This window comes from Passer domesticus, chromosome 3 (genome assembly GCF_036417665.1).
Source record: "Passer domesticus isolate bPasDom1 chromosome 3, bPasDom1.hap1, whole genome shotgun sequence".
In the NCBI taxonomy this organism is placed as follows: Eukaryota; Metazoa; Chordata; class Aves; order Passeriformes; family Passeridae; genus Passer; species Passer domesticus.
The window spans coordinates 55,780,925-55,797,566 of NC_087476.1; the positions used below are offsets into that span (position 1 = coordinate 55,780,925).

A 16,642-nucleotide genomic window follows, 5' to 3' on the forward strand; every position below is an offset into this window, starting at 1 on the left:
TCTTATGCAATTTAGTTTCCATGAAGGAAATTAATGAATATTGAACATTGATTTTATACTAATAATTAATGCAAAGTCTTATAATTTTTTTTTGCAAAGTATATAGCCAATAGCTACATCATCTTTCTAACAGAGGGCAATAAGAATTTTGCTCTCACCTGTGAAATGTAAATTAATCACCTTTTATTTACCTTTTTAATGTAATGATTTTTATCACTGGAATAACCTCCATGAATTCAGATTTTGACATCAGTGAAATGCAAAAGGGTTAGAGAAGCATCTTGCAGATCCAGCTGGAAGTTTTTACATTGGGGTAATGCCTATACAGAATAAAACCAGCTTCACTGACAATCCAGTTTGTGTTCAATGTGGACAGGGAACCGAGAGCAGGAAAGGTTTCGGGTTGAACTGGATGTTGTCTTTGGAATGCTGAGCCAGCATGATGGGTTCCTAGGGAAAATTACTGCCAGCAAAGGTAGAAGGATTTAGAATACTTTTCTGTCTTGATCCAAGTCCATTGCTTCAAGAAGAGCAAGGGGGACACATTCCACCTCTGTCAGCATCAGACATTTCCTTGGGCACACATGATAACCTGGCTGCTCTTAAACATGCTTTAAAGTATGTATCTTAAAGAAAAAAAACCTTCCAATTTTGTTTGTTGCCTTAACCTCCTTAACTATGGTGAAAGGACAAAGCACCATGCTTATTTTATTAATGTTGATTAATGATGCACTGGGGAGAATAGCAGTATAGCCATGTAAAGGTAGCATAAGTTGTGTATTGGTTTCTAAAGCTTTATTCCCATCTTGGTCTTCCCCTGCTCCATTTCCTAAATACTTGAAAATTGTTTTTACATTTTAAAGTGGAAAATGCCTGCAACTGAAGTGATCACTGTAGACAGAGTAATTGTATTAAGGTTTTTAGAATTTTTTAATTCTCATTCTATCCATTTTATGTCCTTGTTTTGAATTTTTTTTTCTTTGCAGGGAGTAGTAGAGAAGACACTTGGTTTTGCTTCCAGATAGGCATACTAAGGAGATGCAAATTCTTCTTATGAAGAGATATACATTAATCACCAGAGCTGGAAGCAAAGTTTGAGACCAGTGAGTACAGAGGTGAACCATTTCTACCTTTCTTTCTTGACTCAGCCTGACTTTGGCTCAGGTTAGGATAGATTTGGACCTCTGCTGTGCTACCTACAATCTACATTTTAAAAGTTCTGTTAATCTCAAACTAGTATAAATAAAGACTAGTTTGCTTTCAGGTATTCTTATGATGAGTTTGGACTCATGTCTGTTGGTGTTTTAAATTACTTGCCTGAGGAGACAAAAATAAAATCATTGTTTGAAAAAGAATATTTATCCAGCCCTGTGCTCAGGGCAAAAGCAGAGTGATTTAGCTTTCTTTTCCTCATCAGCAGGCTGGTTTCTGCAGACGTTGCCAAATTTCCAAATACCTTGACTCAAGTTCATAAAAACTTCTTAGTTCTCTTGGGAGAGAAAACTGGAGGGCAAGAGTTTTATTAGACCAGTTGGAAAAGCCAGAAGGCTTTACAGCAAAGAGTTTCTCATTTCCCTTGGTTGTGGTTGTTGTCTTTTCCCCTCTTTTACGAGCACCTCTGCAAAAGGAGGCACTTAGGTGCAGTGTAATCCTGGGCGCTGATTCATAGCAAGTCCCACAAGCAGATACCTCAGCAATGGCATTTCTACACAGGTCTCCTCAGGTGTGGGAAAGAATTAATTCCCTTTCATTTGAATTTAACCTAATTTCAGGTTTTTTACTTTTCACTGAGTGTATCTTCTCTGGTGCTGATGTTCTGTGAGGAGGAATAGCTTTTAACATATGTACTTTTAAGGATAAAGTAACATTTTAAAATGGTTGCTTATGCTTTATATATACCTTTGTTAAGTAATTTACAATTCCAGCAGTCTGTCCATCTGCCACACAGGACACAGACATTTTAAATGCTTTTTAGCATTAGATATTAGATATAGATATATAGATATATAATACTTACATATAGGAAAAATATTCTTTATTGTAAGAGTGCTGAAGCACTGGAACAGGTTGTTCAGAGATGTGGTGGATGCCTCATCCCTGGAAGTGTTCAAGGTCAGTTTGGATGGGGCTTTGAGCAAACTGGTCTAGTGGCAGGTGTCCCTGGCCATAACAGGGAGGTTGAAACTGGATGATCTTTAAGGTCCCCTCCAACCCAAACCATTCTATGGATCAATGATCTTTGCTGTTTGCTCCTCATCTCCTATCAGCATCTGAGAGCACCCTCACTAAGGTAAAACCAGGAAGCTAAGTGTATTTCACATTTCCAGAACTCATTATAAGTCTTTATCTGAGTAATGCACTTCCCAGGTAACAATTAACTTTCTGAGACCACCTAAGCCAAATCCTGACTCATGACAGGATCACCTTTTTCCTGTATCAGACCTGAGAGGTGTCTGTCTAGCCTTCCAATTATGATGTCTATCAGTGCAATTTTTTTTTTCTCTTCTCCTTTCTCCTTCTCTGATCCATCATCATTCCTCCTGTTAGAAAGCTGTGCTGGAGGCTGACCTTGGAAGCAGCAGTTTAGGCCCACGACTGCCGTTCTGCACCTTATATATTTATTTGACAGTGTGGAAGCCAACACGGCTGCTTTTGGAGGGGAGGAAGGCACTTCCTGGCCCCCCTACCTCTCATTGCCTTGTTTTCTGTCTTGATCTCGTTCAGAAAGCAGCTGGTAGATATAGGTTTTCAGCCTGTGTGATTTTTGAAAGAAAATGAAGAGCATCCCTCCTGTGCAACCTTCACAAAGCTCAATAGACATCCAGTATTCTAAATCTAGATTAACAGTCTCTACTTTTTTTTTCCTAATTGGACAGATGGATTCAGAGAGCATAATTGACCTTTGGGTTTAGTTTCTCCCTCTTGTTTATGTTAAAATTAGCAGAACAAACACAAAACAGAAGGAGAACAGGGGGAGTATCTTGGTGCCTTTGGGGGCATGCTCTGCAGAGAGAGAGAGCATCCCCATGCTCTACCCTCTGTGCAAAGAGCCTGCATAGCAAGTCAAGGCTATAAATGCACACAAAAATAAAAAATGTAGCAGAAAGAGGGTACCAAATCTCTGCATATTCTGGACAACCACAGAAACATCTGTCTTTCCCACAAATTAAGATTAGCTTGCAGTTACTCCGTCCAAGGAAAATGTCTCCAGAATTTTTCAACACAACAAAATATTGAACCCAAACCTGTTTTCACTGAAGACTGTAGTAAATTCCTAATGCAAATAGGAAAAGTAACCTTTCTTTTGAGAAGGAGGATGTTTTTTGGTGGAAAAAAAATACCCATCTCTAAAACTTTTAAGCATTCTGATGAGCTTTTTTTACTTTGAACTGATGCAATACATTTTGTTCCTGCAAATAAAACACTCCTCTCCCCGCCCCCAGGCACTCACACACACACAAGATGACTTGTATTAAAGCAAAGAAAATTCTGTTGAAATGTGGAGTTTATAAATAAATGTGTGCATATAAAGTGTACACAGGTTGAAGGATGAGATTCTTGCCTGCTGAATCGATGGTGAGTTTAATGTAAGATTTCCAAGAGATGATATTCAGCAGGGCCATCATGAAAATGTCTGGACATTTCTCCTGAATTTGTTGAATTGCTTGTCATGGTCGTGGATGTTTTTGTCAAGTTTACATCTAGAATGACAAGCACTGTTATTAAGAAAGTGAAAGGAATACAACAAAAAGCAATAAAATTGAAAATCCTAAAATTAACAAATGATAGCACCGATGGATCAACAACATCCAAGGATACAACAGCCTTAGGAAGGAATAAAAAAATGCAGGACCAGAAGATCAAGTTTTTAAAAAAATGAAGCCACAGGTATATGATAGAAAAATTAGCCTGCAAGCTGTGATGCTGAAAGAGACTGACCCTTGGTATTAACCCTTGGTACTGAGCAGGAACTTCCAGTGTGAAACAATGAGACAAAGTAGAACTGGCTCTGCCACCAGGAAAAAAGACAAGCATTGCTGTGCTGTGTCCCCTCTCCCAGGATCCACACACTGAAAAGGCAGTTTGATACTCAGTCTGGTTATTTAATAAATAATCTAATAAAGAGTTACTTTAATAGAATTATTTATACATTTGTGTTCTTGTTCTTTTATAAAACAGCTATGTTGAGGATACAGTTACCAAGTTATTTTACAAATCACTGACATTTTTTCAAAGACACTATGCAAGGCCTGCAGAAAAACAGTAGGTATGATGGACAGATTTCTAGAGTTTTTGAGAAAGTTGAATTCCAGACTACTGCAGATTTTTCTTCTAAACATCAGGAGAAAAGCAGCTGTCTGATGCTCCTATACAGGAACTACAGTACAGATTTTCAGCTGCCTAACATTCCTAGGCACAAACTTTTCAAATTAGGGCTCACTTTACCAAAGTTGGAGTATTCCAAACATAACTAAAATAATTTTTGCTTGGAGCACACAATATGAATCCAAAGCATGAATACAAGTTATTTCAATTTTTGGTGATGACAGGTTTGTTACTATACCCATGAGAGCGTAGCCTGAAACTCAGACTATATATATAAGCAACCTTTGGACATGTGGCTGTACTAGCTGAACTCAGTAACCATGGACTATTTGTGGGGACTTCTGGGAGGAGCTGTAGTCAACACTTTCTGCAGGTGATACCACTTTGGGGTCCTTGCTGCTTGATTTATAAGCACCTTGTAAACAGAAAGTTCTTCTCCAGTCCATTATTTTTTTATGATACAGCATTTTGAAGACAAGTCTATCAGGAAAAGAAGCTTTTTTCTTTTTCTTCTTCTTTTTAACCTTTTTTCTTCTTTTTTTTTTTTTTTTTTTTTCTTCAATCAGCAGGAGAAAAATATCACTATAGTGAGATCAACATTTTTTTCTGGCAACATAACACTCTGGAGGTCACATATCTGGACCCATAATGGTTCTGCTTTAGAAACTCCTCAAGGAGTTTTAGTGCTTTAGACCTTCTCAAGGAAAAAGTGAATTCAGCATCTTTCCCAGACACTCTGGAAGCTGGAAAAGGCGGTCACAGTACACATCCATCTGTGGTCACAACCTCAGAAGGCTCATTTGATACCAACGCTGTTGTTGACCTCTTCTTTCCAACCTAGATACACAATGTGTCATTTTCAGTAAGTAGTGGCATTTCACAGACTTTAAATCATAATTACTTCGTTTTTTTGTTTAGTTTCATTCATCTCTCTCTATTCTTACAAGCCTGACATTGCAATAGCCAAAATCTCAGTTTTCAATTAAATAGAAGGTCTACATGTGATGGATTTTAGTTTGTGGGTGCTGTACTGCAATTTCATAGTGCTAAGTATAGACCAGAGTCTGACTCCTCAGCATTTTCAGAAGCATCTGTGTTATTTTAACACCGTACTCTTGTTATCCCTGGTAGGATGTGAGGTTACACTCCAAACCCAGACTTCCCTGCAAATTACTAGTTTATTGCTCACAGCCTCTTGTTTGGGTTTTCTCTGTGAAGTACCATGCTGCCAGCTCAAGGAATGTCCACAGTCACCTGTTTATTCTTCCAGAAAACCTGCATCTGGACTAATATTTTAAAACAAAAGTTCTTTAGGGTTTTCCAGATAACATCTGCAGATCTTGGGCAGATCTTGCCCTGTGTGTCACCAGCCCTTGCTCTTACATCTGGTGGGAAAGAAGCCAGCAATAGAGTGATTGGTGTGGAGCTTGTCCAGGTTGTTTGATCCTCTTCGAGGGAGAAGACAGCCTAAGTAGGAATGCCACAGCATCTCAGGATTCAGTCCCTACTGCTAGGCTGTCACCTGAGTTTCAAGCTGACCCTTTGGGTTTGTTGATTTGCCTTATTGGTTTGGTGGATTTTAAAATAAATTATTTCGCCATCACTACCTCAGAAGCAGCACAGTTCAGAGGTGCAGTGGTCACATACTTGTTCTCATCCAAGACGACTCCCATGCAGCAGCCCAGACTAGCCCCAGTCCTGTGCCATCCTGTAAAGTCCTCTTCGTCCCCTTGCCCACAGGATCTTTCACGGAATAAACACTCAAGTTACCTTGGCACCCATTAAAAGCAAATCAGTACTATTAGCACCATAATGACTAATAGTCATTAGGCACTACTGAGCACAGTGGGAAGTATTCTGTAATGAGTATCCATGGAAAATTTTGCAACCCTGCATAAGTAGAAAAAACAAAACAAGCAACTCCTAAATGAGAACTGAGTTAAATGATTTTTTAAACAATTTGCATTCTCCATTCTCATTTTGATTTACAAACCTCACAGGTCTTTTTTGCTTCATCAGTCAGATAAAGAAAATTTTATCAGACAAATGGTTTCCTGGTAAAGCATTTCATAACGTTGTACTTTTTGCCTTCCTTAAATGCTTTTGGTCTGATTTTGTTAAGGACCTCATCAAAAGATCCTCTGTGTACCTACATGGCAAAACCTAATGAGGAAAGACACAGCACTTAGCTGAGGAACCTCCTCCCTTCTCCCTCTAGAAACAATTTCTGAAGGCCAGCTCAAATTTGTGTCTCACAAAAAAAAAAAAAAAAAAAAAAAAAAAAAAAAAAAAAAAAAAAAAAAAAAAAAAGTTCAGTTGCCTGATAAAAATATTCAAGGTGTCCTTAGCATCAAAGACCAGCAAGTCAGATTAGCATAAGATTTTACTACCTCTTCCATACCAGCCATAGTATTTTGTACACACCTTTCAAATTATATCAGTCTTGAAGAGTCATGTCCTTGCATTCCTTTGGGGATTGGAATTGTTGCATACAAGCAAAGAACACAGCTCGGGGCAGAGTTCTTGTTAGAAACATCCCAACAGAATGGAACAGGAGTATTGGAGATATGATTTTGGTGCAAAGGAATAATGTTGAAAAGCACAAATGAACAAACCTGCATAGGGAACACATATTTCAACAGCACTTTCCTGGCAGAAGAGATGAGGCATAAAAGTAATGACGAACAAGAAGTAATTAAAATACAACACCCTCTGACTTTGCAGCCTCAAGGAAGTTTTCAAGGCAAAAATATTTATGCCTTCTTGATATTTTGAATATGATTTAATAAAGTATCTGAGTTGTTAAGTGTTTAAGTTTTTGAGACTGACATACATTTGTCTCACAAAAACTCATGCATAGCCAAACTGAATTATGGCTCTATATCTCAATTTCTGTATATTACTATAATGCTACTACTTTGGTGTTCTTAATCCTTTTGCAAACCTTCCTAATGTGTCCTGCTTCTGCTCCAGCTCTCATTGCATTTTTACTCCAAATGCAGCCCTCCCAGAAAACAAGAAAATAACTGGCAAGTTAATAAAAGTTCAGGGAATTGACCACTTCCCTAGAGTCATAGCCAAAATGACTCCACCAAACTACTGAATTCTCAGGAATCAAATGAAACACAACATGCAGAACAGCTCCTGTTTTTCCCCTCCCAAAGCCATAAAACAACAACAGCAAAGATGGTTTTTCTGGCTGTAGAAAAGGCTAGCTTCAGAAGACTATTCATAGAAGAGTAATTTCCAAAATTTGAGACATCTGTACAGTCAGCTACCATTTATTGCCCAGAATATGTTGCATAGTGTTATTCAGTACAGCCCTCCACAGTCACCTCCAGTTTCTCAGACCTACAGTTGTTACGTTTGTTTCTGCCTTTCTCTGTAGCACAAGCTATAGAAAGATCCTTTTCTGTCTCCCCTACCTCATCCTGTCCTCTCCTCTCAAATATTTTTCTTACTTTCATTTAGTCTTGTGGTCTTTTTGTAATATTTCTGGGTTTCCAGAACTCTTCTAGTCTATGTGCGTGGCTTACAAAATATCCCTTTAGCCTTTCTTTTTTTTTTTCTGTAGAGCTGTGTTTGCAAATGGATGAATCATAAACCTCACAATTTTTTTTTTCTTTTTTGAGAAATAATTTCTACCTAAAATGCAGAGGAGTTGAAGTTCAACTAGAGTGTTTATGGATATCTTATGTCCAAGGGGAAAGAAACTTGAGGTCAAACTTCTATGGTCGTGGCAATGTTCAGACGTAAATTTGGGACTGCGGGTGGGGAGAGGAGATGACAGGAGGGTTGTTTTGCAAGGAAGTGCTTGGCTCACTGAGCACTTGCCTTTTTTTCAGGTGCAGCTCCATCATAAAATTAGAACTGCAGGGATAAAACAACAAAAAAGTCTCACTCCAGTATCTGCTGGAATAAACAATCTGAACTTTTCTCTTTACTGGGAAGAGTGTGCTAAGATGAAAGCTATAACTGGTTGAGAAGTTCATGGAAGTTTCTGAATTGATGATGTCAAATTGCTTCATTACTGAATGCTTTTGACAGTGAGTGAATAAAATGTTTGTTCCCAGCCTAGAACTACTGACTTGTACAGCAATCATGTAGCCAACCTAACTGACCTTATTTGCAGAAAGTCGTCACAGTGGGGTGGGCACAGCCTTAAAGCAGAGTTGGTTCTGCCTGTACAGGCTGCCAGGCAAAGGCTGGAGCAGAGGAAAAGTTGCCAGTACAAAAGGCAAGATCAGGACAAGTCATGCAGTGTTGCTTTTTAAAAAAAAAATTACTTCCTGTTTGGGTGAATTGACACAATGTTAAGATTTGATTATGCTTATTAGAGAGATTCCTCTGCCCAAACTAAAATGCAGGTAAGACCACGTGCCAAAGTCAATAGTATGGATTTTATTTCACAGTAAATGTCAGGTGGAGAGAGACAGAGAGGGTGAGAAACAGATAAAGTAGGAAGATAGCCACCACCCCCATGGATCCAGTGGCATTCTGTTGCTCCTCTTCACCCTGCTCCCAGTGGGGGCCCCAGGAAACACGGAGTTCAATGGATTATTATATGTTCAGATATATGCAGGAATGCCCCAACACCTCCTCCCCGGCGGAGAGCAGACCTCTGGTGGAAGGCCCCAGGAATGAGTCTGAGGGTCTTTGACGGTTAATGACCCCTTCTAAGACATGAGAACTGCCTCCTTTACAACTGAGCCAAAACTCCCCAAACACCCCAAAACTCTCCTCCTCTCCCTCAGCTGGCAGGAGAGTGTGTACACCTGGCCTTAGCAAATGAGTCTGTGGGCTATGGCCTCCCCCTGCTGCAAACAGACAGAGATGATTTTCTGGACAGCTGCTGAGCTGACTTTCCTTGTGGATACATTCTTCTCCCCCAGCTCTGTTTACTTCTCCTTGGACCTGAGATAATTGAAAATTAGTGATGTCCTGTTCTTACGTGTGGCAGCTCAGGTGCCAGACTGCCCTTTTCCAGGGATGCTACTGTAGGGCAGATGAATGATAGTGGCTCTCTGAGCAGACATCTCCCTCCCCTAGAGCTTCAAGCCTTTCCTGCTTGGGAATTTCCAGACTAGTTTGTAAACTAACAGAAACAATGCAAATCAGGGACAAATGGTCTAATTCTCTATTTAAAGTTCTCTTGATTATTTTAAATAATGATTTGCTGAAGACATCAAAACTATGGCTGATACGTGATAAGCAACTTGTTTTTGTCATCTTACAAACACAGTACAAATCTACTTTTTAATAAGCTTTTCTGATCCCCCAAACTCCTTCAGCCTAGTTCTCCCTGACAACACAGTAGCTAAACAGTTATTCTTTATCTAATTGTAGAAAAGCTGTTGGAGAACAGAATATTAGACAATGAGGCATCTCCCTATTTCAGTAATACCGTGGCAGAGAAGTTCTTGAAGACAAGATATGGAGGACCCAACTTTGGGGTTTCAGTTTCCTCTGCATTGAGAACATCTGTGTCTGGGAGAGGGGGTGGGTGGGAAGGGAGCAAACATGGTGCAGACGGCAAGGAGTACATCTACCCTCTCCCCAGGTTACTGGCTCATGTTCTCCTTTAGAGGAGAATAGATACTCTCCTTGTCCCTGCTTACCTCTTTTAGATAAAGGTCCATCCAGCCTGCAGGACTTGGGAGCAGCTGAAGCTCTTCCTGAGGAATTCCCTGTGGGTCTTGGAGTCCTTCCTTCTAAGATGTAAACTTGGCAGCTACAGTGAGCTCCAGCAGCTTTTATGAGTAAAGGTGGGAAGGTAGATTATCATTTACACCTCCTGGATTACGCAGTGTGCCTACTCCTTCCCACCCTTATTACCTCTCAGACTTCAATCAGTACTGCCAAACACCAAACTTTTTCTGCACAAACATTAAATAAAGGGAAAACACAATTACAACTCAGTCCAGAATAAATCTTGAAGGAGGAAGGAGGGGTGAAATGTGCTGCTAGTTCCTTCCAATTTTCTTTGTGCTTATTTTTACTTTTCCCCTTTTACATTTTTTAAAATATGAAAGACATATTTTGAAACGTGAGAGTAATAAAAAGAAAAAGCTTCAAAATTATTATTTTTCTTGTGTCAACAATCATTTTAATCTAAGTTATTTTTGTCTTAAATCAGAAAAATATATTTTATCAGCAGTAGCAAAGAAGTGTTGTGTTCATATACAGAGATATGACTATTAAAGAACAGACACTAATACAGAATATTTCTTAGGATATTCTTGCAAATGCAGAATCATATAATAGTTTGGATTGGAAGGACCCTTTAAAAGTTACCTAGTCCAGCCATCCTGAAATGCGCAGCGACATCTTCAACTAGATTAGGTTACTCAGAGCCCAGTTCAGCCTGGTTTTGAATGCTTCCAGGGCTGGGTAATCGACCACCATCGTGGGCAACCTATCCCAGCATTTCACCACCCTTATTGTAAATAATTTCTTCCTTATATCTAATCTAAACCTACCCACTTTCATTCCCCCTTGTCCTATCACTACACACTCTTGTAAAAAGTCCCTCTCCAGTTCTCTTGGAGGACTTCTTCAAGTACAGGAAAGCCACAATTAAGTTTCCCTGGACTCTTCTCCAGGCTGAACAAATTCAACTCCCTCAGACCTAAGAAAAGAGGTGCTCCAGCCATGTTGTGGCCCCCCTCTGTACCTGCACCATACCCACAAGTGTGATGCATTCCCCTTCCCGAGTACCTTTCTAATATTTGAAATAGTGATACTTATGATAGGAGCAAACCAAATCACTACAGCTGTGCTCAACACTAGACATTCAATACAGGCAACAGAAAAAGTTTAGAATGAGTTAAGAAACAAGTTACAGCATCACTTGTTGACTCTCTGCCTCTAGAAATTGAAAATTTTGCAAACTTTTCTGGTTATTCCTGGATTTGTGGAGTTCTTTAATATTAAGCAAATATAACTCCCTTTATATGAAGGATATCATGTATCAGGATACATAAAGTAAATGCTTTGTTATCTGCATTCTTGAGCTACAGAAACCTCTGCAGCATCAGAGGCCCCCTCAGAGACCCTTTGTCTACAAAGACAAAGATGCCTGGAAGCTGATTGCTTTCAGATATTTATTCTTGCAACTCTTATATTGCAATAGCATCTAGAAAGGCTCTGCAGGTGGGCACCTCATCAGAGGATAATTAGTCCTCATTCCACAACAGCTTTGGGTGAGAGCTCTGGGCTTAATTGCAAACTGAAAGGGAAAGCTGCATGGTACCCACTTAAGCACCACTTTGCACCACAGGTACCATAAGAAACAGAAAGTCATCAACTGTTGATACCCAGCAGCAAAGAGATCTCCACACTTTCCTCTCACTGGTGCTCTTGAAATCATCAACGAGGTTCAATCAGAATTAAACAAAAGCAAAGCAAGTCGTGTCTTTCAAATTTGATACCCAACAACAGTGCTTGAAACATCCTAAGCCAGTGATCAACTACAAGGGTATTGGTTCAACTTCACTAACAGATCATGTCATTCTCTTCCTCCCCCCACCTTTAGACCTCTTACTTTTTTTTTTTCATGGTTTATGATATCCAAAATCTAGCCCACTCCTCTGACACCAAACATATTTGCTGACAATGCACACACATTGTGCGGGTGGGTAACTTAAGAAAGCTCCTAGGTATGAAGTTAGTTTGGGGGATATTGCATATCCTGCTGATTATCAGAACAATTTAAAAGGGTACAGGGAGAAAGAAAAGAAAAACCTTTAAAAAGCTGTGTGCCCCTGTGATTTTCAGCTCTTTGAGAAAGTAAGAAAGAACAGAAAAGCACCCTGGTGCGGGGTTAAGATAACTACAAAGGAACTATTCTTAACAGGTTCCTTCAGTAAAATGAAGGGTGCTTTGATTGCATTTTTTGGCCTTCCTAATCTGACAGATATTGATGGATAATTCAGAACAGCCAAAATCTTTGTTCTAAAAACATTGACTCGTACATGTTACACCCAGATGTTTTATTGGGTTCTTAATAGATATCAAAGCTTCCTTTAAATACTTGGAAGTTGCATTTCATACATTTAAGAGTGTATGCATGTAGAGGAGGAAAACCATAGAGAGAAGCTCCATTAAGAGCAGCTTAGAAAGGAGTATTTATGCCCCCCAACATGAACACTCTAAATACAACCCCTACCAGCATTTTGTTTCTGCCTAATCAAGTTTGAAAATGAACAGCACCAAGATACTTAATGTGCAATTAGGGTCTCGCAGGCTGGTCTCTCCAACAGGTAAAGGAGCTTGTGTGTAAACACTCCAGCACTGACCACCCCACCAACCCCTGGGGTGGCAGCAGCAGCAGCCACCATACCTGCCAGAGCTGTCCCTGTGACTTCTGAGAGCTGGCCCTTTGTTTCATCCAGAGGTAAAGGGCTCCAGTACCCCACCTCCACTAGGATTCAAGGAAGAATTCTTTCATCTGAGAGCATGTGGGGGAGGCACCCCCACACAACAAGCAGTGTTTTATTTCAATAAATCTTGAATGAAAGCTAGCAAGGCACACACGGGGACTCTCAGCAGCACTCTTACCCTCGGAGTGCCCCAACCACTAACACCAGAGAGCAGCTGAACAGGCACATGACTCTGAAAATAAAGAGACAATTCCATGTGGGAAATAAAGACATGCACACAAATCAGACACAGAAGAGCAGAGACGGCAGGTTGCAGCAGGGGTTTGGGAAATGTAATGCTGTGAAACTTGCAGAATTTCCAAGTTATTTGGTGCTGCTGCCCCAGCCTGATTCTCACCAGCTCCTCATAGTGGAAGCTTTTATGTACTGGCTATCCCACCTTGCAGTCACTGCTCGACAATCTCAGTAATGAGAGTATTCATCCCTTTATAAGGTAAACAATCAAACAAGATGGTAAATATACCATCTCTTCCTAACAACAATATTCTTCAAGGTGGTATGCATTTTGGTAGAGAATCCTCCTAATAGAAAACCAAACAAGAACAAATGCAATGTAACAAGTATCAAGCATAGGCAGAATTTCTCATCTGTCAGGAGTCAGAGGTGAAGTTCTGCTGCCAAAGAGCTCTTTTTGTTCCTCAGCATGTCAATGGAATCAGTCACTGACAGAGGCAGATATGAGGTATTGCAACAGGGAAAAGATTCTCCTGGGCAAACAGGATTAGGTCATCCGTCTGTGCCTGTTTGCAGTAGCACAATATGTTTGTTATACATTAAAGCCAGGAAATTTCCAAAGTCAGTTTTAGACAGTTCACTGGTAAGAAAGCTACACATTTAGCTACAGCTAAAATGTTGACTGCTGTTCTAGTTTGGACTGGTGTAGTCTGAAACCAAAAATCCCAGGGCATTAGCATCACTAGCTGGGAATGTAAGACCCAGGAGAATTTTCATCAACAATGTGAAGTACAGTACAGGAATAGAGATTCCCTGGGGCCACCTCACCAGCTGAGCTAAAATTCTCTGGAGTTGTTCAGAGAAGTTTCAATCATTCACATAAAGGCAAACAGCTGTGCTTTTAAAGACAGATTCTGTAAAAGAAAAAAAAGCAACTACTAGAAAAGTGCACTCTTTAAAAGACCTTTATTTTGGTTGCATGGTTACAATTAATTTATGCTTACAGTTAGATTCTTCCCAAATAATATTTCATAGCTCACCATGTACACAGTGTATTCTCTATCATTCTGGTATGGAAGAACTTTATAAAATACAGATTAAGTGACTTTTTTATCTGTACACTTTTCAGATTAGTTCATCAAGACAAGTAAAAAGGCAAATAGATTAATTGGCAAAAAAGTGGTTTTACATTTTTAATATATTAGTACAAAATGGCACAAAAGGAAAAAGGGTAATTTTAAAGGCTATAAGCATCAAACTTTTTAAATGCTTTCAGTCAGATTTTAACTTAATTTCAAATACCAGTGTTGAACTTGGAATTGAACTTGTAATCTTCTTTTTTTAAGCTATCACATTTCGCACCTGTTCATGGAAACTAAATCACAGCAGTTTCAGAACAGTGACATTTAAGTGCAGCTTAGGAAGTTGGCAATTTCTATTCTTCCCAGTAAGTCTATGAAGTCACAGACTAGAGCATATTTTCATCTAACCAAATTCACCCATGCACACTTCAGATGCAAAGATACTAGATGTGTGCAATAAAAACCAGTATTTGTTAATGCAAGGACTGGAACAAAAAATTCACATAACTACATCATTCAACCTCCCTACCTTTCCAGAAGGCTTCCAGACATAGCCATACTTGATGCCAGATATAGAGATAAATGGAATATTTAAAAGATTTCAAGCAAACTGAAGGTTTAATTCACAGGCTTCAGGTATAAAAGAGAGATCACATCAACTTCAGCAACCTATGTTTTATGTTTGAACCACCCATATCAAATGGGTAGGTGAATGTGATGGAAGAGAAAGAGAGAAGAAATATATTTTTAACTTAAAAATAAATTCTGAGATGTGAATTTGTTGCCTCAAGCAACAATTCAGGAGTTTCTTTTGGCAGCAACATTTAGCAATACCCCAAAAGATAATTACCAACCCTGTCAACACAAGTTATCATTACTTTGATTAGCCCCTTAAACCTTAAGATGCTTCATGTTTAAGTTAATGGAACAGTTTATGATCTTGGCTGTTTTTTTCTGGTAAGACAGCACCCATTTCTGAGAGGCCAGGCAGCTATACTGATGGCAGTACTGAGAACATTATTTCTCAGGTTAAAACAAAAAATCTTATAAAAAAAATAAGTGTGATGAAGTACAGAACCACTATTTTACTCAGCTTCACAATGAGCAAACCATGATTATGAATTTCCTAATTTAAATACAAATTACAAAGCTTTCTCCAGAGACTTATCTTGCAATTAACCATATGATGACTCCAAGAAGCAATGCTCCAATAGCAAGTATAATAATGAGTATGCACATCTTCTTTCGGGATCTTTGCTGGCAAAAGAGAAAAAACAAAGTTGATTGAAAACTGTACCACATCAGAACATCAGAAAATATTCAAATGCTTTTATGGTCCTACTGCTTGTGCAATCTAACTAAATAGTGTCCTTACATATAAAGATGGTCTAGACATCTAAAGATGTTCAAGGAAAAAAAAAAGCTATCTACATTACCTTATGGTTATATTATTCAAAAGAATTATTTCAGTGGTATTTTCTGGTACACATAATAAATTAATTAAATAAAACACAGTAATGTAATGAATGGATGTAATCAGAACTCTGGGGGAAGTAACATGAGCACAGGTGACAGCATAGAGAGGAAAATGGACAATCAAGTTGCACAACTGAGAAAGCAGAAATGGTCTGCTAGAAAAGAAAAAGACTATTAGTGCATATACAGAAGGGAACAACAAACTACAATTTTGGGCTACATTCACAGTTATTTTAAAGGTGTTTTTGCCAAGTTCTAAGGTAGAACTTGGTCTTAAAGAAAACAAACAAACAAAAAAAAACCAAATCAAAGAGACATGACTAGAGAACCACTTAAATGGATGTCACTACAATAAAGTCCAAATTATGAGCATGTTGAGAACTTTCACATTTCCATACAGGTCTGTAACTTGAGATACCAAAGCACTCAAGATGAGAAGCAGTATTTCATTCTGTATCTGAAGGGTATACAATCTGAAGGTTTCCTTCAAAGGATGGAAGAAAATGACCCAATGGGTTTCTCGGGCTCTTGCTGGTAGCCAAGGAATAACAACTCAGATCTTGGGATTCTAGGCCATAGTTCCAGAAGTAAAGCCAGCCTGTGCTGTACTTGGCAAAAGTTCTTCTGCCTGGGTGGTTTTGATGTTTTGGGGGTTTTAAAATTTTCCTCTCTGAAGAACAACATCTGTGTCAGTTCTTCATTGAAACCGTCAGTTCTCTGACCACTAATAGCCAGACCACCAAATTTCATAACAATTCCCTCTTCTAGTTTTATTGTCTCATTGCCACTTCTCCCACCATCAGGCTAAGATTTCTTCATTTCATTGTTTTATTTGCTAGAACTCAATCAGCTTGCCGGAGTACCTTCCTCCTGTGTCTGTTATCTCCTTACAACCTCTTCCTTCTGCATCCTGCTGATCCCCCTCTTACCAAAAAAGCATTGAAGTCAAACATTTCCCCTGTAATAACACTTAAGCAAGGCATGGCAAACTTATTTCGACATACATCCTTTCTACAAGTGCAGAAGCAGCCTGGCTTTTCCCATATAGCTCTGCTGTGTGAATGCACTCCACAGGGCAGATGAGTGATACAGAGCTCATCCAACCACAAGCGGGAGCTGTAGGGGTATCAACAGCCTTGTCCC

General features: G+C 39.2%; 1 protein-coding gene across 1 annotated transcript in view; it reads right to left on the minus strand.

The window, feature by feature from the left end:
• Positions 1 to 13,888: 13,888 nt before the first annotated feature.
• STX7 (syntaxin 7) overlaps positions 13,889 to 16,642 on the minus strand; it is a 31,728-nt gene continuing 28,974 nt past the window's right edge. Inside the window, exon 10 of the mRNA XM_064413208.1 lies at positions 13,889 to 15,280. Coding sequence (XP_064269278.1) covers positions 15,188 to 15,280 — 93 coding nt within the window. The 3' untranslated portion in view covers positions 13,889 to 15,187. The remainder of the gene's footprint in view (positions 15,281 to 16,642) is intronic.